The sequence below is a fragment of the Saccopteryx leptura genome, chromosome 6 (genome assembly GCF_036850995.1).
Source record: "Saccopteryx leptura isolate mSacLep1 chromosome 6, mSacLep1_pri_phased_curated, whole genome shotgun sequence".
Taxonomy (NCBI): domain Eukaryota; kingdom Metazoa; phylum Chordata; class Mammalia; order Chiroptera; family Emballonuridae; genus Saccopteryx; species Saccopteryx leptura.
In genome coordinates, this window is record NC_089508.1 from 130111419 (window position 1) to 130135453 (window position 24035).

At 41.0% G+C, this 24035-nt stretch overlaps 1 protein-coding gene across 10 annotated transcripts in view; it reads left to right on the forward strand.

The window, feature by feature from the left end:
* Window positions 1–24035, forward strand: part of PEAK1 (pseudopodium enriched atypical kinase 1) — a 264660-nt gene that overhangs the window by 173534 nt on the left and 67091 nt on the right. For 9 of the 10 annotated variants that reach the window (XM_066342890.1, XM_066342885.1, XM_066342894.1 and 6 more), the window contains one exon: window positions 4220–7462. In XM_066342890.1, the coding sequence (XP_066198987.1) occupies window positions 4335–7462 (3128 nt within the window). In that variant the 5' untranslated portion in view covers window positions 4220–4334. Of the gene's footprint in view, window positions 1–4219; window positions 7463–7976; window positions 8248–24035 lie in introns of those variants that run through there. The other variant, XM_066342895.1, reaches the window with a different exon arrangement.

The window sequence follows — 24035 nt, forward strand, 5'->3', positions numbered from 1 at the left end:
CAGGCGGTAGCCACTCAGTTCTTCATTGTAGCTCAGGAGTTGCCACAAACAACGTGTAAATAAATGAGCCTGGCTGTGTCCAACAAAGCTTCATTTATGGGTGCTAAAATTTAAATTTCCTATCATTTTTACTTGTCACAAAATATCATTCTTTTAAAATCATATAAAAAATTTAATGGCATCCATAGCTAAGGGACATTCAAAAACAGGCGACAGGTTAGACTTGTCCTGTGGGCTGTGGTATGCTTGTCCCAGCACCACATTGTCAGGATTCGAACCAGCTAGTCTGAGTCTTCCAACTTTGCTATTTAAATTTTTGAACTAGCTTGTTGATTTCTACAAAACATCCCGCTCAGATTTGGTTGGAATTATGCTAAATCCATAGAGCACTTTGGATACAATTGCCATCTTTTTTTTTTTTTTTTTTTTTTTTTTTTACGGAGACAGAGAGAGAGAGTCAGAGAGAGGGACAGACAGGAACAGAGAGACATGAGAAGCATCAATCATCAGTTTTTTGTTGCCACACCTTAGTTGTTCATTGATTGCTTTCTCATATGTGCCTTGACCAGGGGACTACAGCAGACTGAGTAACCCCTTGCTCAAGCCAGCGACCTTAGGTCCAAGCAGGTGAGCTTTGTTCTAACCAGATGAGCCCGCACTCAAGCTGGTGATCTCGGGGTCTCGAACCTGGATCCTCCATGTCCTAGTCTGACGCTTTATCCACTGTGCCACTGCCTGGTCAGGCGCCATCCTTTTTTTTTTTTTTAATTTTTATTTATTTATTCGTTTTTAGAGAGGACAGAGAGAGGGAGAGAGAGAGAGAGAGAGAGAAGGGGGGAGGAGCTGGAAGCATCAACTCCCATATGTGCCTTGACCAGGCAAGCCCAGGGTTTCGAACCAGCGACCTCAGCATTTCCAGGTCGACGCTTTATCCACTGCGCCACCACAGGTCAGGCCATCCATCCTTTTTTAAAATGCAAATTGTGACCTGTTGTTTCCCCTATTTAAACCCTCCAGCGGCCTTGTACTGCTCTGAGGATAAACTCTGCTATTTAAAAGCCTAGAAGGCCCTGCGGATTGGACCATGACTTTCCTTCCTTACCCACCTTCATGCCAGTCTTCCCCGTGCTCAAGACGTCCTAGTCTCTGATTAGCAGGAAGTGGTGTGTTATCAGCTGAAGGGTATAGTTTTACGTGAAAGAGTGAATAAACGTTTTTAAACAGACATTTGAAACATTTTTTTAATTAATTAATTTATTTTTTTAATGGGGTGACATCAGTAAATCAGGATACATATATTCAAAGATAACATGTCCAGGTTATCTTGTTGTTCAATTATGTTGCATACCCATCACCCATAGTCAGATTGTCCTCTGTCACCTTCTATCTAGTTCTCTTTGTGCCCCTCCCCCTCCCCCCTTCCCTCTCCCTCTCCCCCCTCCCTCCGTAACCACCACACTCTTATCAATGTCTCTTGGTCTCACTTTTATGTCCCGTCTACGTATGGAATAATGCAGTTCCTGGTTTTTTCTGATTTACTTATTTCACTTCGTATAATGTTATCAAGATCCCACCATTTTGCTGTAAATGATCCGATGTCATCATTTCTTATGGCTGAGTACTATTTCATAGTGTATATGTGCCACATCTTCTTTATCCAGTCATCTATTGATGGGCTTTTTGGTTGGGAAACATATTTTTTAACCTTATTGAAAAGATCAGTTCAATGATGAACTGAACCTAGATCTCAGCAGGGTTGTTGGCCTCTCTCTGTGGAATTCTCTCATCCTTAAATGTGTACTTCTTCCATTGAGACAGAATATTTTGTGAGTGTTGTTTACAAGGGACTTAGTTTTGTATATATTTGCTAAAGGACATATTTTTCCTTATAATTGTGCTGACACTTGACAAAAAGGCAAGGCTAGTTTTCTGACTAAAGCAAGGATCCTGTCACTGTCATTGTACATGAGTGAAGTTAAACTTTCCAGTTCTTACTTGTGTGTAGCTCCTGCTGACCTTATTATAATATCCAGAGTAGAAGTATGACACTAATAGTGTGCTGTGGGAGGTCTGTACTATGTGTCTAAGATGAGAGAGAGCCACAAGACTCGTTAAAAAAGTAATTAGCTTTAAAACCAGCGCTTTACTCGACCAGCTCCTATGCTAGATGAATAAGATAATAACCCAGGCCTTGAAGAAGCTCAAACACTCCTTTAAGTGAGGAAACAGTTAAAAATGAAGGTGCTTATAAATGGAGGTGTATCTAAGTGGCTCTGATATACCAAAGAGAAATAAGGAGCCCAGACAGATTTAGAGTACAGTAAGACTACTTAATTTTCAAGACATGAGGCTATAAGGGAGACAAGGATCATACAGTAAAAACCTAAGGGGCTCGTATTCCAACCCACAACTAGAGGTTGCACTACCTCAGTGCACCCAGAATTACCTGGAGAACTTATTTAAAAAGTCAGACTCCCAGACTGATGCTTCAGAGAGTGACTAGGCATACCTAGAGTGGTTTCCTAGGTGGCTCTATTCAGCTAGCAGCCTCCAGTCTGCACACTGACATTTAGTAGCCAGTGCAGTAGATGAGAGGGAGCCACAGAGTGGTTATGCTGGGTAAGAAGAAAATCACATGGCCTTGGTCGGTTGGCTCAGTGGAAAGAACATCAGCCCAGTGAAGTTCAACTCCCAGTCTGGGCACACAGGAAAAGTGACTATCTGCTTCTCTACTCCTTCTCTCTCTTCCTCTCCTGTAGCCAGTGGCTAGATTGGCTTAAGTATTGACCCTGGGCGATAAGATTAGCTCATTGGTCCAAGCACTAGCCTCAGGCACTAAAAATATTTCAGTTGATTCAAGCTTTGGTACCAGATTGGGGTTGCCAGGTGAATCCCAGTCGGGATGTATGCGGGGTCTGCCTATCTTTCCTCCTCTCACTTAAAAAAAAAAAAAAAAAAGAGAGAGAGAGAGATGATTGCGCTGGCCTGCTGACTCAGTGGTAAAGCATCAGAAGTCCTGGGTTCAATTCCTGGCCAGGGCACACAGGAGAGCACCCATCTGCTTCTCCACCCCTCCCACTTTTCTCTCTGTCTCTCTTCCTGCCCTGCAGCTAAGGCTTCACTGGAGCAGAGTTGGCCCAGGTGCTGAGGATGGCTCCATGGCCTCTGCCTCAGGCACTAGAATGGCTCCTGTTGCAGCGAAGCAATGCCCCAGATGGGCAGAGCATCGCCCCCTTGTGGACTTTCCAGGTGGATCCCAGTTGGGCGCATGCGGGAGTCTGTCTCTCTGCCTCCCTGCTTCTCACCTCAGAAAAAAAAAAAAGAGAGAGATGATCATATTAGCATTTTAGAAAGTTAAATCTGATGATGGACTCACCTGAGAATTCATTAAAGTGCAGATTCTGACCTGGCATCTCTGAAATACTGCCTTTCCAACAAGCTCCCAGTTGAGGCTGATACTGCTGGCTGTGGTCCACACTTTGAAGAACAAGGGTAGAGAGGTGGTATTGGAATGGGGTGAGACTACAGACATGAAGGTTAGTTAAAAGCCCATTCCAGGAATCTGGGCAAATTAACTACTCACAGTGTCTGGTAATGGCAAGAATGAGTTCTAGTGAAATGTAGTAGATAACATTGGCAAGACGAATTTAGGGAGTTAGTAGGATGTGGAGTTAGGAGTGAGGGAAGAGATGTCAAGAATGGTCTGAAGGTTGAAGCTCAGTTGTGTTGGAGGATGACATTAATTGATCTAGGATAAAAGAGGAAGAAGGTGGCCTGGGGGGTAGAGGAGGGCTGGTTGGAGTTGAGAAAAGGGGTAGTCAGTGGGTTAGTTTTGAATGCATTGAGTTTGAGGAGTCGATGAAATACCCAAAATGTAAAGGATAGGCAGAGGAAGGGAACCCACAGTAGACTAGGAAGTGTCAGACAGGTTGGTGGATGGCAGTTTCAGAGGCATTTCCAGGAGGGGAAGGTCCCAAGAGCATTGCTACAGAGACATGAAACAGATGATGAGATATGGTTCAGTGAGAACGCATAAAATTGTGGTGAAGCAATGAACTTTCCAAAATGCCGATTGTGTAAAGGGAGTTCATTAAGTGCCCAAGTTAGTTTTTCTCTCAATATCTGAATTTAGGGAAAGAGCCAGTTTTCTCATGCCATTCATCATGAAAAGCCTCATAGTGCCTTGTCCATTCAGACTGTCTTCTCTTTCCCCCAACAGATGGATGACACTTAACAAGAGCTGCTACGATGTGTAGGGGAGGCGAAAACTAGCAGATAAGAGTTTCTCCACGCACTGAGAAGGAAGCATTGTCTGTGAAGTTCTGTTTTCTAAAATGTCTGCTTGTAACACCTTTACTGAACACGTTTGGAAACCTGGTGAATGCAAGAACTGCTTTAAACCTAAAAGCTTACACCAGCTTCCTCCAGGCCCTGAGAAGACACCCGTCACCCACAGCAATGTGAAAACTAATGCCAATCACAGCAATAACCACCGTGTCAGGAACACCGGAAACTTCCGGCCTCCTGTGGCTAGAAAACCCACAATAGCTGTGAAGCCCACTATGATGGTGGCAGATGGGCAGAGTGTTTGTGGTGAGCCCAGCATCCAAGGACACTGTGAGAACAAACCTGTCCTCCTAGGGAAGAACCTAATCAGGACCGCCTTCAATCAGAAACCACTCAATAATAATAATGATGAAGTTGATTCTGAAGGAGTTAGCCATGTTTCTAAACCCTGTGGCACCAGTGAAAGTGCAAAGAAGGCATCCAATAATAATAATGGACTGACGGAAGTGTTGAAGGAGATAGTGGGCTTGGATACCACCCCTCAGATAAGGGAAAAGGAAGCCAACCCCAGAGAACTCTTCTTAGGAAGAATAAACAATTGCTACAAACGGTCACTGGAGAGAAAGCTCCCACCCAGCTGCATGGTGGGTGGGACGAGAGACACTCAGAGCAAGCACGTAATCCTGAGCGGGAGCACAGAAGTGATCAGTAATGAAGGGGGCCAGTTCTGCTACCCAGAGTTCTCAAGTGGTGAGGAGAGTGAGAAGGATGCGCTGTTCAGTCACTTGGAAGAGGAGCGGGAGAGCTGGGATGAGAGCGACGAAGAGCTGCTAGCCATGGAAGTCCGCATGCGAGGCCAACCTCGCTTCGCCAACTTCAGGGCGAACACCCTGTCCCCTGTGCGCTTCTGCGTGGACAAGAAGTGGAACACTGTCCCTATGCGAAACAAATCCCTGCAGAGGATCTGTGCTGTGGACTATGATGATAGTTATGACGAGATCCTGAACAGCTATGCAGACAGCTCTGTGGTCTCCTGTGGGCCAGGAAGCATGCAGAGCATGGTGTCGTTGGACTCCACCTCACCAGACTCTTCTTTAACAGAAGAATCACATTCTGGGACATCCAGCAGTTTATCCCAGAAGGCGTATAATGGAGGCATGTCTCCTGGTCACCTAGGAGACTCTAAGGACATGAAGGAACACGAGCCCAACTGTGAAAGTCTGTCTGGTAACAGCCAGGAGAAGGATTCCTCACAAGTGCCCCAAAGCCCGGTGAAAGCACCAGAAACCCACAAGGCGGTCCTTGCTCTCCGGCTGGAGGAGAAGGGCGGCAGGATTGCTGTGCAGACTGAGAAGCAGGAAGGCACAGCTTCTTCCGATGTCTCTGGTCAGGCCCTCGTCATCAATCTCATTCCAGTGCCGGAGCAAACAAAGCCCTACCGTGTCGTAAACCTTGAGCAGCCACTATGCAAGCCATACACTGTTGTGGACGTTTCGGCAGCCATGGCCAGCGAGCACCTCGAGGGCCCTGTCAGCAGCCCTAAGAAGAAAAGCTCATCTTCCACTCCAAACTCTCCGGTGACATCACCTGTCCTGGTGTCAGGACAAATCGGTGCCCATTTCCAAAAGTCCAGTGCAATTCGATACCAGGAAGTATGGACTTCTAGTACCAGTCCACGACAAAAGATACCGAAGGTAGAACTAATTAGATGTGGAACTGGACCAAATGTCCCACCAAGGAAAAATTGTCACAAGTCAGCACCTACTTCCCCCATCGCTGCCAATGCTTCCTCCAAAACCATCCCTGTTAAGTCACCTAATCTGTCTGAAATAAAATTCAATAGTTATAACAATGCTGGGATGCCCCCTTTCCCAATTATCATTCATGATGAGCCAACCTATGCTCGGAGTTCCAAAAATGCTATCAAAGTTCCCATTGTCATCAATCCAAATGCATATGACAATCTTGCCATTTATAAAAGTTTTCTCGGAACAAGTGGAGAGCTATCAGTGAAGGAGAAAACCACCAGCATGATAAGTCATACTTACGAAGAAATAGAAACGGCAAGCAAAGTGTCTGATGACACCACTGGCAGCCCCACTGACTGTCCCCAAGCTAAAGGGTTTTCAAATAGCACAGGATGTAAAAGCAGCTCCGTGGCTCAGAAGGTCCAGGAGTTTAATGGCTGCCTTAGCAGGGGTCCGTCTTCACCACAGAGGAGCTGCAGTTCCAGCCGCAGCTCCCCCTCAAAGCCCCAGAGAGCCACTCGGGAACCAGCTGTCGGCACAGAGGACACTCCCGAGTCCCAGATGGTGAGCAGCAGGGAGAAGGCAAGCGCAGTGCTTTCTCAGATTGTGGCCTCTATCCAGCCCCCGCAGTCCCCTCCAGAAGTGCTCCAGGCAGGCCCTAGGACGTGCAGTGTGGAAGAGCTGTATGCAGTCCCTCCAGATGCTGATGCTGTTAAGAGTACTCCAGTCCGACCCAAATCTCTCTTCACATCTCAGCCCAGTGGTGAGCACAACGAACCTCAGACCCCAGAACATCTTACCCCTAAAGCACAGGAAGACCCACTGGCCAAGCCAGCTACACCCTCCCCCTCCAAGTCAGTGACTAATCCTCAGAGGGAGCCACCACCGCCCTTCCCACCCCCACGCTCTACGTCCTCCCCTTACCATGCAGGCAACCTTTTCCAGAAGCGGTTCACCAACTGGACCAAATCAACCAGTCCTACCAGATCAACAGAGGCGGAATCTGTTCTGCACTCTGAAGGCAATAGGCGGGCTGCTGACGCGAAGCCAAAACGCTGGATATCATTTAAAAGCTTCTTCCGCCGTCGGAAAACAGATGAGGAGGATGACAGAGAGAAAGAGCAGGAGAAGGGGAAGCTGGTGGGCCTAGATGGCACTGTCATCCACGTGCTGCCCCCTCCTCCAGCTCAGCGCCATCACTGGTTCACAGAGGCCAAAGGGGAGTCCAGCGAGAAGCCGGCCATCATCTTCATGTACCGGTGTGATCCTGCCGAAGGCCAGCTCAGAGTGGACCAGAGGAAGGCCAGAGCAGAGCAGCCAGCAGTTGGGGAGAAGGGTGGGGCCCAGAATGGGTCACTACAGGATTCAGAGCCGAGGAAGAAAAGGAGCCATTCTTCTCCATCCCAGATTCCTAAAAAAATTCTCAGGTATGTAAACAGACGGGCAGAATGTGGGAATTTTCAACACATTTTTGGGCTAAGTTTTTTTGTCTTTAAAATTGCATAAGAGCCATTTCTGCTGGTAAGTAGCACTAGTGGCCATCTATCTTTATATCTTCATTCCAAGATTAGAATTTTTTTTCAAGATTAGAATTTTATTAAAGTGATCTTATTGTACTGAGCAAGGCTTATTTATGGCTCCAGATCTTTAGCTAAAGTAGCTGCATCTGGTGAGTACTGAGGGGCTCTGACCTAGAGAAGCAAACCCACCATACCTCAGTAGCAATGAGCAGCAGGGTTAAATGAATGAATGGTGTCCTGTTCTTTCCCTCGCTGTCAGTGAAGTAAACTCCTCAGGCAATTCTTTTTGGCTTTTTTTTTTACCAGGTGTTATCTCTATATGCAGGACTTTTATGGGATATTTGGTTTTTCTTTGCTGTCTCTTTTTGTCCAAGTGTTGTAGAAGGGAGGGCAGCAAGCAATTCAGTTACTTTACATGCAGGTGAAATAGAAGTCGGTCGTCATACCAAGACCCAGAGGAGGAATCCTCAGGCCAGCCATGCAGGTGTGTGCCATGTCGAGTCTCGAGGTGCTAGTGCTCTTTCTCACTTTAACAACCGTGTAAGCACATCTCACATATTTACCTGGAATTCTTATAACAGCACTACTGATTGGCTCTGCTCTTCAGATGAGGAAACTAAAATCTGAGAATTGGCCAGATTCACACAAGCAGTAGTTGTCAGAATTCAAACCCTGATCTGTCTCCCTCTGAAGTTTGTATTCTTCCTGTAATCTTGCATTGTTAATGAATACAAGATCAAATATAATTTTTATATATCCACTTGTAATCATTGAAATAAACATTTATGTTTAGGAAACTTAACATTTTCTTTCTCATTTATATTGTAAACAAAATCACTGAACGACCACTACAAACAAGGAGCTGCTATCATACATTTGTAGAAAATGGGATGATTTCCTTATTTCTCCCATCCTTTTTATTCTTAGTTGAAAATCTGGCCTGAGTATTCCAGTCATCTGATTCTGAGTCTTCCTCCCCCTCAACTTGCAGTAACCCTGCTGTACCAGGCTTGGTCTTCTGTCTGGCTAAGAGCAAGTTGGTGGTAGGGTAGGTTCTCTCACTAGCTTTCCTTTAGAAGTAGAAATAAAAATGAACAGTTAATGCCTTCAGTTTCTCTAGCAAAATGCTAAGAAGTTTTGTATATATTTACTAAAATAAGCTTTGTGTATCTCAAAATAGCTGTCAAATGCTCACAAAGTCCTGTTTTTTTTTAGAGCTATGTAATAATAAAGCATGTAAAATAGTGGTTATCAGTGTGTTCCTGGGAAAGACAGGTCATTGGTGGTTTAAAGTGGGTGATAGAACGTTGTCTTCCAGTAGTAATGAAGCGTACATATCGCAGGTTCATATTTTCCTTAGAGAAGAAGCAATTTTAATAGCATAGGTTTGGAGTTACCTTTGCAGACACAGCAGTCAGACAGTCCCTACAGATTGATAAATGGCTTTGCTGCTCATAAGGTTTATCTGCGTCCCAGAAGGCAGAGCCTGGGAGTGACTCGGCCCTTCTCTGCAGAAAAGAGACTCTAATTTGGCTGTATGCCATTGTTTGTGAGCTTGAGGGGGCCCAGGCTCTCGGCATGGCAGACCCCTTACTATGCAGCTTCTATCTTCACAGATTTAGTTGTAAATGGGCCATGTCTTCTTAAACTTCTCAGTTCTTGATGGGTAACATTCATAAATCAAAATGATGTAATTGGCCTGACCTGTGGTGGCAACAGTGGATGAAGCATCGACCTGGAATGCTGAGGTCGCCGGTTCAATACCCTGCACTTGCCTGGTCTAAGGCACATATAGGAGTTGAAGCTTCTTGATCCTCCCCCCCCCTCTTTCTCTCTCTCTCTCTCCTCTCTCTCTCCTCTTTAAAATGAATAAATAAATAAATAAAATTTTTAAAAAATGATGAAATTGGTTTTCCCCATTCTTTCATTTAATCCTGAATCACAGCAACCAGAGAGCTATAAAACATACTGCTGCCTGTGCCTTCACTCTGCCCCCAGAGACTGACTCAGCAGGTCTGGGGTGGGTCCTAGTCATCTGCCTTTCTAGAAGTTCACCTGGTGGTGCTGATGCTGCAGGTCCTAGGGCCATACTTTCCAGCCACTGATCTCTCCTGAGACATACGCTGTGCTCTGAGCAGAGCATTTTTGAGGTGTTAAGTTTTTCTTAGAGGCACTTTGGAGTTTTCGTATTTTATAATGTTCCAGACTAAGTCTAAGTAGGCAAAGTGATATGAAATCGTTTTATTGACTTTTATAAAAGTTTAAACATAATACTAGTATTGAAAATTATATACCCTTTACAGTCATTACCTCATTTAATGTTTTTTTTTAAGTGAAAGAGAGAGAGGGAGAGAGAGAGAAGAGAGACAGACAGACAGGGAGGGAGTGAAATGAGAAGCATCAGCTCATGGTTGCATCACTTTAGTTATTCATTGATTGCTTTCTCATATGTACCTTGACCCAGGGGTTCCAGCCAAGCCAGTGACCAAGTCAGCAACCTTGGACTCCAACCAGCAATCTTGGGGTCATGTCTATGATCCTGCACACACACCAGTGACCATACACTCAAGCCAGAATAGCCTGCACTCAGGCTAGTGACCTCGGGTTTTCAAACCTGGGACCTCAGCGTCCCAGGCCAACACTCTTTATCTACTGCGCCACCGCCTGGTCAGGCAACCTCATTTACTTGGAGACAAGACTGGTATTTACTTGACGAACTTTTAGGGGGAAAATGTTGCTGTCAAATTTCAGCATTTGTGTTTCTGGCTTGACGGTAGTCTTAACCACCACATCACCATCCCACTCCTGGGAACACACTGCCAGAGAAAATGACATTACATTTTTTCTGTATAGCAAATGAAGATTATAAATCCAAGCTTACTGAAGGCCAGCCCTAGCTTCTGAAAAATGAGACACTTTTTAGAGCCTTTTATTATGGGAGTAGGTTGTCACTAAGTTTATTTATTGGACACTTCAGTCAGCATAAATTGAATATTTTAACAGTGCCATGTATGGGCCATAGGGACCAATGGGGGAAAGGTTATCACACAGCTGAAATAATTGGGTGTGACTTGAGCTGTATTGCCAGGTCTTTTTCCATGTACAGAGGCTATAATGATACCTATCACAGAATTAATTAGAAAATATAATGAGAAAACATGCAAAAGACTTAGCACAGCGTCTGCGTATATTGAGTGCTCTGCCCTCAGAGGAATAAGTGCTGAAGCAGTGTGTGTGTGTGTGTGTGTGTGTGTGTGTGTATAGGGTTGGGAGTTACAGAAGCTCCAATAACAGGGTGATGAGGTCAGTTTTTAAAGGAGCCTTCTTAGAAGAGAAATGCAAACCAGATCTTAAAGGACAAATAGGATTCTTCTAGCTGGTTGGAAAAGACATTGTAGGCAGAAAGAATAACATATGCAGGGTCACAGAAATGATCATGGCAAACAGAACAGGATGGGTGACTGGAAAAGAATAGTGACTAGGTTCTTCAGATGTGGTTCATGCGCGGTCAACTAGTGACCCTGCAGAATCACTGTTTGCATAGTAATACTGAGCATAAAAACAACAGTGGGTAAAACTACATCTTACCATAAGTCAGTGTCAAGGCACCATGTATTAATAGCTTTAACTAACTCCAAAACATTGATTTCACTTAAGAATGTTCTTGATGAGGTTTCATATATGTCTGGTTTAAAATTTTGTGTGATGAAATGGGAAGGACACATTTAGTACCTCTGGGGGGTGCAAAAGTATAATTGTTTTCATTTTCTTTTTAAAATTTTTTCCATTGATTTGAGAGAGGAGAGGGAGAGAGAGACACAGAGAAGCATCAATTCGTTGCTCCACTTAGTTCCATTTAGTTGCTTCTCATATGTACCCTGACCAGGGATCAAACCTGCAACCTTGATGTACTGGGATGATACTCTGTCCACTTTGCCACCCAGTCAGGGCCAGTATAATTTTTTTTGTTCTGTTTTTTTAAGGAAGAACACTTGTGCAATGGTTTGTTTTAAATTTTGACTTACGAAACCTCATTTTTCATGGACTACTTTGAAAGAACAAGTGGCTGACCAACTGTGCTTGTTCACTCTTGGATGTTTGACAGATATTTTCTTAAGAATGAACCTAGTGAGCCTATTACTTTAAGGGAAACAACTGCCAGTATTTTTTGTCAATGATAAAGCTAAACTTTTCAGGCAAAAATAAGAATTTTTGAAAACTTCTATTTAACACCACGATCTTGACAGCTTTCTAATACTTAACCCTTCGAGTAGTGAGTTTTTTTTCATGCTTGCTGACCCCAAGGAGTGAGTATTTTTTCAAAAATTGAATTAGTTCCAGTTCCAGTTTTATTCACTTAAAATCATGTTTGTTTGATAACCAATTTTGAAAACAAGAAGAACATACATTTGCCTGTTTTTAATGTTGTCTTACACATTTTTAAAATAAATCGATCATACTCTGGATGGTCAGGATACATGAGGACGTACATGAACGGTCGTACTACTCAAAGGGTTAAACACTATTCTTTTTTCTTTTTTTTTTTGTGAGAAGAGGGGAGATAGTGAGACAGACTCCCACTTGTCCCCCAACCAGGATCCACCTGACAACCTCTGTCTGAGGCCAATGCTCGGACCAACCAAGCTATCCTCAGTGCTCAGAGCCGACGCTCGAACAAATTAAGCCACTGGCTATGGGAGGAGAAGAGGGAGAGAAGTGGAAGAGGGTGGGGGAGAGAAGCAGATGGCCATTTCTTCTGTGTGTCCTGACTGGGAATCAAACCTGGGACATCCATATGCTCTATCCACTGAGCGAACTGGCCAGGGCTAGACATCATTCTTTTTAAAATATTGTTATTTATTGATGTTCTTATGGAGAGAGAGAAACATTGATTTGTTCTATTTATTTATGCATTTATTGGTTGATTATTGCATGTGCCCTGACCAGGGATCAAACCCACAACCTTGGTGTATCAGGATGATGCTCCAACCAGCTGAGCTACCTGGCCAGGGCTTAAATATTTTTCTGATGAGATTTTTGTGGTACTAGGAAAAAGATTGGTTAATGTTATATAATGAAGTGTGTCAACATTTGGAAGATCTGCATAACTCAGTGAACCAGCCATTTCCAAATGACCCATGAGTCAAAGAGCCATTAAAACTGCAAGTTAAACTAATGGATTTTATTGTAACTGAGTACAAAAAGTTCATTGGGAGTGATGTCAGAGAAATGGCACCATGAGGAGCACGACCGACAAATCTCCCCAAAATTTCAACAAGTTCATCAACCAGACACAGAAAAATCTATCCTCGGAGCGTCTGGGAGTCCTACACACTGAAAACCAAGTGCTATCAACAAGACCACCCTCAGATGCCATTTAAAAAAAGGAAATCGAATATCATGGATATAAAAGATAGAGAAGTAGCACAGATAAATGCAGAAAAATCTATGGAGAAAAAATTTAATATATTGGAAACCTTGGAGCTAAATGACACAGAATTTAAAATAGAAATCCTAAAAATACTCAGAGATATACAAGAAAACACAGAAAGGCAATTTAGGGAGCTCAGAAAACAACTCAATGAACACAAAGAATATATTATCAAGGAAATTGAAACTATAAAAACAAATCAAACAGAGATGAAAAACTCAATTCATGAACTGAAAAACGAGGTAACAAGCTTAGCTAATAGAACAGGCCAGATAGAAGGTAGGATTAGTGACATAGAAGACAAAAAACTTGAGGCACAACAGAGAGAAGAAGAGAGAGACTCAAAAATTTTTAAAAATGAGAAAGCCCTACAGGAGTTGTCTGACTCTATCAAAAAGAATAAGATAAGAATAATAGGTATATCAGAGGGAGAAGAGAGAGAAAATGGAATGGAGAACATATTCAAACAAATAATAGACAAGAACTTCCCAAGCCTGTGGAAAGAACTAAAGCCTCAAATTCAAGAAGCAAACAGAACTCCGAGTTTTCTTAACCGCAACAAACCTACTCCAAGGCACATCATAATGAAATTGGCACAAACCAACCACAAAGAAAATTGTCAAGGCAGCCAGGGAAAAGAAGAATACAACATATAAAAGAAGACCTATTAGATTATCATCAGATTTCTCAGCAGAAACTCTACAAGCTAGAAGAGAGTGGACCCCAATATTTAAAGCCCTGAAAGAGGAACTTTTAGCTAAGAATACTATACCCATCAAAGCTATCCTTCAAATATGAAGAAGAAATAAAAACATTCACAAATACAGAAAAGATGAGGGAATTTATCATCAGAAAACTCCCACTCCAAGAAATACTAAAGGGGGTTTTCCAACCAGATACAAAGAACAAAACAAAACAAAACCACAGTAAAAGCTCCAACAAGAACACAATAAAACCAAATTTAAACTGTGACAACAAAATCAAAAAAAAGGGGAGAGGACAGAGATTAACAGTAGCAAAGGACGATGGAGTGCAGAAACACCCATAAGATAGGGTACTGCAATGAATATGGTAGCTACCCTTTTCATTACTTAATGGTAACCACCCTTGAAAAAACCACCACAGAAGCACATGACTTAAAAAAGAAAGGTAGCAACAGAAGAAAGAAGTATGGAATACAAACAAAAACAAATGATAGAAAAACAAAAGAGAAGAATCAAGATACAAAACTAACAGAAAGCAATTTATAAAAATGGCAATAGGGAACCCACAAGTGTCAATAATTACACTAAATGTAAATGGATTAAACTGACCAATAAAAAGATAGAGTAGCAGAATGGATTAAAAAAGAAAATCCAACTGTATGCTGCCTACAAGAAACACATCTAAGCCCTGGCTGGTTGGCTCAGCGGTAGAGCATCGGCCTAGCGTGCGGAGGACCTGGGTTTGATTCCCGGCCAGGGCACACAGGAGAAGCGCCCATTTGCTTCTCCACCCCTCCGCCGCGCTTTCCTCTCTGTCTCTCTCTTCCCCTCCCGCAGCCAAGGCTCCATTGGAGCAAAGATGGCCCGGGCGCTGGGGTTGGCTCTGTGGCCTCTGCCTCAGGCGCTAGAGTGGCTCTGGTTGCAACATGGTGACGCCAGGATGGGCAGAGCATCACCCCCTGGTGGGCAGAGAGTTGCCCCATGGTGGGCGTGCTGGGTGGATCCCAGTTGGGCGCATGCGGGAGTCTGTCTGACTGTCTCTCCCTGTTTCCAGCTTCAGAAAAATGAAAAACAAAACAAAACATCTAAGCAACAAGGATATAAACAAATTCAAAGTGAAAGGCTGGAAAACAATATTCTCCAAGCAAATAACATCCAAAAAGAAGCAGGTGTAGCAATACTCATATCTAATAATGCTGACTACAAGACAGCAAAAGTACTCAGAGACATAAATGGTCATTTCATAATGACTTAGGGGACACTGAATCAAGACGACATAACAATTCTTAATATATATGCACCAAACCAAGGAGCACCAAAATATGTAAGACAGCTACTTACTGACCTAAATACAAAAACTGAGAAAAACACAGTCATACTTGGAGACCTCAATACACTGCTGATGGCTCTAGATTGTTCATCCAAACAGAAAATCAATAAAGATATATTGGCCTTAAACGAAACACTAGAGCACCTGGATATGATAGACATCTACAGGACACTTCATCCCAAAGCGACAGAGTATACATTTTTCTCTAGTGTACATGGAACATTCTCAAGAATTGACCATATGTTGGGCCACAAAAATAACATCAACAAATTCAGAAAAATCAAAATTTTACCAAGCATATTTTCTGATCATAAAGCCTTGAAACTAGAATTCAACTGCAAGAAGAGGAAAAAAAACCCCCACAAAAATGTGGAAACTAAACAACAAACTTTTAAAAAATGAATGGGTCAAAGAAGAAATAAGCACAGAGATCAAAAGATACATACAGACAAATGAAAATGACAATACGACATATCAGAATCTCTGGGATGCAGCAAAAGCAGTAATAAGAAGGAAGTTTATATCACTTCAGGCCTATATGAACAAAGAAGGAGAGAGCCCAAGTAAACCACTTAACTTCACACCTTAAAGAACTAGAAAAAGAAGAACAAAGACAACCGAAAACCAGCTGAAGAAAGGAAATAATAAAAATCAGAGCAGAAATAAATGAAATAGAGAACAGAAAAACTATAGAACAAATTAATAAAACAAGGAACTGGTTCTTTGAAAAGATCAAAAAAATTGACAAACCCTTGGCAAGACTCACCAAGGAAAAAAGAGAAAGGATTCATATAAACAAAATCCAAAATGAAAGAGGAGAAATCACCACAGACATCATAGATATACAAAGAATTATTGTAGAATACTACGAAAAACTATATACCACCAAATTAAACAATCTAGAAGAAATGGATAAATTCCGAGAACAATACAACCTTCCTAGACTGAGTCATGAAGAAGCAGAAAGCCTAAACAGACCAATTAGCAGGGAGGAAATAGAAAAAACTATTTAAAACCTCCCCAAAAATAAAAGTCCAGGCCCAGATGGGTATACTAGTGAATTCTATCAAACATTCAAAGAAGACTTGGTTCCTATTCTACTCAAAGTCTTCCAAAAATTTGAAGAGGAAGCAGTACTTCCAAACACATTTTATGAGGCCAACAAAACCCTCATACCAAAACCTGGCAAGGATGGCACAAAAAAAGAAAACTACAGACCAATATCTCTAATGAATACAGATGCTAAAATACTAAACAAAATACTAGCAAACCGAATACCACAACATATTTAAAAAATAATACATCATGATCAAGTGGGATTCATCACAGAATCTCAAGGATGGTTCAACATACATAAAACGGTTAACGTAATACACCATATCAACAAAACAAAGAACAAAAACCACATGATCTTATTAATAGATGCAGAAAAGGCATTCGGTAAAGTACAACACAATTTTATGTTTAAGACACTCAACGAAATGGTTATAGAAGGAAAATATCTACTCATGATAAAGGCCATATATGATAAACCATCAGCCAACATCATATTAAATGGCATAAAACTGAGAACTTTCCCCCTTAAATCAGGAACAAGACAGGGTTGTCCACTCTTTATTTAATGTGGTGCTAGAAGTTCTGGCCACAGCAATCAGACAAGAGAAAGAAATAAAAGGCATCCATATCGGAAAAAAAGAAGTAAAGGTATCATTTTTTGCAGATGATATGATCCTATACATCGAAAACCCCAAAGACTGCACAAAAAGATTACTAGAAACAGTAAACCAATACAGTAAGGTCACAGGATACAAAATTAATATACAAAAGTCCATAGCCTTTCTATATACCAACAATGAAATATTAGAAAACGAACTCAAAAAAATAATCCTCTTCACAATTGCAACAAAAAAAATAAAATACCTAGGAATAAACATAACAAAGAATGTAAAGGACCTATATAACAAAAACTACAAAGCATTGTTAAGGGATATCGAAAAAGATACGAGATGGGAAAATATTCCTTGTTCTTGGATAGGAAGAATAAATATAATCAAAATGGCCATATTACCCAAAGCAATTTATAAATTTAATGCAATTCCAATCAAAATTCCTATGACATTTTTTAAAGAAATGGAGCAAAAAATCATCAGATTTATATGGAACTATAAAAAACCCCAAATAGCCAAAGCAATCCTAAAGAAAAAGAATGAAGCTGGGGGTATTACAATACCTGACCTCAAACTATATTATAGGGCCACGACAATCAAAACAGCATGGTATTGGCAGAAAAATAGACACTCAGACCAATGGAACAGAACAGAAAGCCCAGAAATAAAACCATATATATATATGGTCAAATAATTTTCGATAAAGGGGCCAACAACACACAATGGAGAAAAGAAAGCCTCTTCAACAAATGGTGCTGGGAAAACTGGAAAGCCACATGCAAAAGAATGAAACTCGACTACAGCTTGTCCCCTTGTACTAAAATTAATTCAAAATGGATCAAAGACCTAAATATAAGACCAGAAACAATAAAGTACATAGAAGAAAACATAAGTTCTAAACTCATGGACCTGGGTTTTAAAGAGCATTTTATGAATTTGACTCCAAAGGCAAGAGAAGTGAAGGCAAAGATAAATGAATGGGACTACATCAGACTAAGAAGTTTTTGCTCAGCAAGAGAAACTGACAACAAAATAAACAGACAGCCAACTAAATGGGAAATGATATTTTCAAACAACAGCTCAGATAAGGACCTAATATCCAAAATATACAAAGAACTCATAAAACTCAACAACAAACAAACAAAGAATCCAATAAAAAAAAATGGGAAAGGACATGAACAGACACTTCTCCCAGGAAGAAATACAAATGGCCAACAGATATATGAAAAGATGCTCATCTTCATTAGTTATTAGAGAAATGCAAATCAAAACTACAATGAGATACCACCTCACACCTGTTAGATTAGCTATTATCAACAAGACAGGTAATAGCAAATGTTGGAGAGGCTGTGGAGAAAAAGGAACCCTCATTCACTGTTGGTGGGAATGTAAAGTAGTACAACCATTATGGAAGAAAGTATGGTGGTTCCTCAAAAAACTGAAAATAGAACTACCTTATGACCCAGCAATCCCTCTACTGGGTATATACCCCAAAAGATTGATATGTAAAGACACATGTAGCCCCATGTTCATTGCAGCATTGTTCACAGTGGCCAAGACATGGAAACAACCAAAAAGCCCATCAATAGATGACTGGATAAAGAAGATGTGGCACATATACACTATGGAATACTACTCAGCCATAAGAAATGATGACATCGGATCATTTACAACTAAATGGTGGGATCTTGATAACATTATATGGAGTGAAGTAAGTAAATCAGAAAAAAACAAGAACTGCATGATTCCATACATTGGTGGGACAATAAAACGAGACTAAGAGACATGGACAAGAGTGTGGTGGTTACAGGATGGAGGGGGAGGGCTAGAGGGAGGGGGAGGGGCACAAAGAAAACTAGATAGAAGGTGACAGAGTTCAATCTGACTTTGGGTGATGGGTATGCAACGTAATTGAATGACAAGATAACCTGGACATGTTTTTTTTGAATATATGTACCTTGATTTATTGATGTCACCCCATTAAAATTAATAAAAATTTATTTTTTTATAAAAAAGTTCATTTATATGGTTTCAGATTCTACATCGCAAGTAAAAGCCCATTAATGTGCTCCTCCCATTTCTGCCTCTATCTGGGTGAGACCAGATTTCTTTCATATTTTAACCAAAACAACAAATAGCAGAAGCATGTATGAGAATTCAGCTGTCGTCTATTAAGCCAGATATTTAAGAGGTTTGAAAAAAATTATTTGGGTTCATATTTAAATGGTTTATTATTTTTAAATGAATTAATAAATTTTTAAACTTTCTCAATTCTAATTGTGGATATAATAAATGTCAGTTGATATCATCCACATTAACATGAGTCCTTGCTGTTCTCAGTAATTGTTAACAATCTGTGAAGGCACCCTGAGAAGAAACGTCTGTGAACCGTGGAGACGGACTGGGAAGGGCCTTGCCTGATACATAGAAATGTTTGGAATGTACCTTGTAGAAACAACTTATCTAGCAGAAAAAATATGTAAGAGGGAAGGCATTATGGTTTTTTTTTTTTAATTAAAGTCTTTCCTGGCAGAGGTATTAAAATGGACTGGAAAGTAGAAATGCTGGTGACAGAAATACAGTCAGATTTTGGGTCAGGAATGTAGCCCTAGGCATCACTGCTATCTAGTAGTCTGGATTTAGAGGAATTAATTTAGTGGTTACTCTGTTGGTGTCTAGGTGGAAATTTCTCCACTATTGTTTTTGGAGCTCTACCTACTGAACCTGCAACTCTTTGGTGTATATAGCCTGGGGAATAATATTGCATATGGAGCAAAATGCAAGATTTGGGATCAGACACACTAAGATTTGAATTCTAATTGTACCACTGGAGTTGTGTGACTTTTAAAAAAAATTTTTTTTAATTGAATTTATTGGGGTGGCACTGGTTAACATAATTATACAGGATTCAGGTGCCCAATTCTACAACACAGCTCTGTACACCAAATTGTGTGTTCACCCCCCCAAGTCAAGTCTTTGTCCATCACCATTTACACCCCCATACCCTTCTCAACCTCTCCCCCACCCCCTGGCAATGACCCCTGTTGTTCATGTCCACCAGTTTTTCTTCTTTTCTGTTTTTCTTTTTTTGCTCTATCCTTCCACCTTTCTCACCCCCACTCCCAACACCAACAGCTATCCACCTGCTCTCTATTTATGAGTCTCTCTATTTAGCTTGTTTATTAGATTTTCATATATGAGTGAAATCATATGGTACTTGTCTTTCTCTGACTGGTTTATTTCACTTGCCATAATGATCTCCAGGTCCATCCATGCTGTTGCAAAAGGTAAGGTTTTCTTTTTTATGGCTGTGTAGTATTCTACTATGTAACTATATCACAGCTTTTTAAAAAATTTATTGTGTTGACACTGTTTCAGATGTCCCACTCAATATAACTTCCTCTATCCCCACATCATGCCCCTTATGCCCCATGCAAAATCTCTTTCTGTTCCCATTTCACCCCTTTGTCCCCCCACCACCACCTCTGTCTTCACTTTCCCTCTGAGACTTGCTACCCTGTTGTTGTAGGGAATCACCCATTGAACTTTGAACCCTCTATGACTTGGATTGGGGAACTTTAGCTAAAAGCCCTGAGTGAATGTCTCTTGGATGCAAACACCAAGAAAGTGTGAGTGAGTGACCTTTGTGCAGACACATAGGAATGAATGTGAACGGGCTTTAGAAAATTAGCCTAGAGGTTCTGGATTGCCCCTTCCTTTGTGCTTGTTAATTAGCAAAAGAAAAGGAATGTACTGACCAATTTAGCCCTTTCTCCGTGTCAGCAAAATGGCCATTAATCATTCTTCCCCTTGTCACCTGATCTCCCTCCCTTGTAATCCTGTTACCTCTGTTCTGCTTCTGATCAATAAAAGCTAAGGGAGAAGGAGATTCAGGAGGTCTTCTTTGCTTCCGTTGGCAGGCCTCCCTCTCTCTTCCTCTTGACATAAGTTTGTGTCTTGTGTAGGTTTTTTCCAGTGGGCTGAAGTACTACATGTCGTCTCTCTGTGTTATGCATATATAACTTGGCTAATTCCTTCACCTTCTTTGTGTACCTCAGCTTTTTTATCCACTCATCTATTGATGGGTTTCCAGCTCTTGGCTGTTGTAAATAACACTGCCTTGCACATAGGGGTGCATATAGTCTTTTGAATTAGTGTTTTAGGATTCTTAAGATATATTCCCAGAATTGGACTCTCTAGGTCAAAAGGCAGTTCCATCTTTAATTTTTGAGACAACTCCATATTGCTAGCCACAGTGGCTGCATGAATCTATATTCCCACCAACAGTGCATGAGGGTTCCCTTTTCTCCACATCCTCACCAGCAATTGTTTGTAGATTTATTGATGATAGCCATTCTGACAAGTGTGAGGTGATATCTCATTGTGGTTTTAATTTGCATTTCTCTGATGATTAGTGACATTGAGCATCTTTTCATATGTCTATTGATCATGTGTATGTCCTCTTTACTAAAGTGGCTATTTAGGTCCTTTGCCCATTTTTTAATTGCATTGTTTGTTTTTTTTTGGTGTTAAATTTTATAAAAAGTTCTTTATAAATTTTGGATATTAAATCCTTACCAGATGTTTTGGCAAAAATGTTCTTCTATTCAGTGGGTTGTCTTTTAGTTTGATGTAATCCCATTTGTTTATCTTTTCTGTCGTTTCCCTTGCCCGAGGAGATATTTCTGAAAAAATATGGCCTATAAGTGTACAATTAGATTGTTTATATGAAATTTTTCTTGTTTCCTAAGGTAGTCCTGTAAGGCTATAATTTTGCCTCTTAGGAATGCTTTTGCTATATCCCACAGATATTGGGGTTCCTGTTTTCTCATTGTCATGTTTCAAGGTATATTTTGATTTGTTTCTTAATCTCGTTGTTAACCTATTCATTGTTTAGTAACATTGTTTAGCTTCCATGTCTTTGTGTGCTTTTCATTTTTTTCCTTGTGATTGAGTTCTAATTTTATGCCATTATAGTCAGAGAAGATGCTTGATATGATTTCAATCTTAAATTTGTTGAGACTTGTTTTGTGTCCAAACATGTGGTCTATCCTGGAAAATGTTCCATGTGCACTTGAAAAGAATGTATACTCTGCTGCTTTGAGTTAAGTGCTCTGAAGATATCAATTAAATCCATCTGGTCTAATGTGTCATTTAAGGCCACTGTTTCCTTGTTGATTTTCTGTCTGGAGGATCCATCCATTGATGTCAATGGGGTGTTAAAATCTCCTACTATGACTATATTTCTTCCGATCTCTCATTTTATGTCCATCAAGATTTGCTTTACATATTTAGGGTTGGTTTTTTTTTACATTTGGTGCATAAATGTTTACAATGGATATATCATTTGGTTGGACTTAACCCTTTATTATTGTGTATGGCTCTTCTTTGTCTCTTACTATAGCCTTTGTTTTAAAGTCTATTTTGTCTGATATAAGTATTGTTAACCCAGCTTTTTTTAAATTTCCATTTGCATGAAATATCTTTTGTCTTCATTTAGCTCCTCTCTTCTGAATTTAATTTCTGTCTGAAATAAACTCTTTTAGTAGTCTTTTCAGTGAACTGTGGTGGTAAACTCTTGATTGTTGACTAAAATCATATTTATTTCATAATTGGCAGCCAGTATTGCCTGACTGGTGGTGACACAGTGGATAAAGCATCAACCCAGAACACTTGCATCGGTGGTTCAAAGCCTGAGGTCACTGGACTCTTGAGAGCAGGCTTGTCAGTGCAAAATCACTGGCTTGAGTGGGGGAATTGTCCACACAATTCCAAAGCTCGCCAGCTTGAGTCCAAAGGTTGCTGGTATGAAAAGCCCAAGGTCACTAGCTTGAACAAGAGGACACTGGCTGAGTTCAGTCAATACACAACTAAGTGATACAACTTCAAGTTGATGCTTCTAACCCTCTCTCTCCATTCCGGTTTCTGTCTCATTCACTCTCTCTCAATAATAATAATTGGTAGCCAGTACCAATTGCCAATCACATACATGTCCTTAAAAATTTAATTTAAAAAACCTTTTTTCTAATGAGTTAGAAAAACTTAGTCAATGACTAAGAATATAACCATAACTCACCCAAAGTAACTATAACACTCCCAGCCAAAATTAAGTATCATTTGCCCCCTGAATGGCCTCTTGATCACTAACCTTTCTAACTGCACCAGCTCTGAGCATCATGCTTTAAACTAGTGGAGATCCAAGCATGCCCTCTGTATACCATGTAAGGACCCCCAGGGACACCTCAGGAACCCAGCTGTGCCTCACAGAGCTGGGATCTGTCCTAGCTTCAGCCGTTCTCTCTTTCAGATGGGCAGATCTGATGGCATACAGCTTTAACCTGTAGGAATGCACTCATCTCTGTAAGCTTTCCTTTACCCTTCTGAGACCTTTGTAATGCTCTCAGTCCGTAGAGCAAAGCTACATTCCCCAGTAATCCAGGAGTCTATCTACGGAGCCCTCATATCCATTCCAAGGTTGGCGACAATGGCCTGCAGGCCAACTCCACCTGTTTTATTGGAAGACAGCCACACTGGTTCTTTTACATGCGTCTTTGGCTACTTTTTCACTATAACAGTAGGACTGAGTAGTTGCAACAGACACCAGGTGGCCGGTAAAGCCTAAAATATTTACTCTCTGACCCTTCACAGGAAAGTTGGCTGATCCCTGGACTAAGCTGATTTGTCTGTGGTTGCCAGGCACACTGTTGGCCTGCTGCCATACTAACCAATCACTGGACAGGTGTGCTACTCGCTAAAGCAGGGGTCAGAAACCTATGGCTCGCTAGCCAGATGTGGCTCTTTTGATGGCTGCATCTGGCTCGCAGAGAGATCTTTAATTAAAGAAATAATAACATTAAAAACATAAAACATTCTCATGTATTACAGTCCATTCATTTCCTACCGCTCATGTTCATGTTTGTGGGTGGCTGGAGCCAATCACAGCTGTCCTCCGGGACAACACCAAATTTTTATTGGATAATGCGTAACGTACATGGGTCATTGTATGGCTCTCATGGAATTACATTTTAAAATATGTGACGTTCATGGCTCTCTCAGCCAAAAAGTTTCCCGACCCCTGCACTAAAGTAACCAGAATCCAGTTTCTTTACATACATATATGTGTGTGCACATGTAGTATGGAAAAAGAGTGTCCAAACACTCTTACACCATTGTGAATGTGATTTTCTTCTCTCTGGGAAGTTAGAAGCTTAAATTTTTTAAATGTTTATGTTCCATTTATATCTTAATTTGCATGATCTCTCCTAAGAGAACCCTATCAAAGTCATCTTCTCACACTCAGGACAACATTGGCCTCTGAAAAACACATTCCTGCTTCTCATAAAAAAAG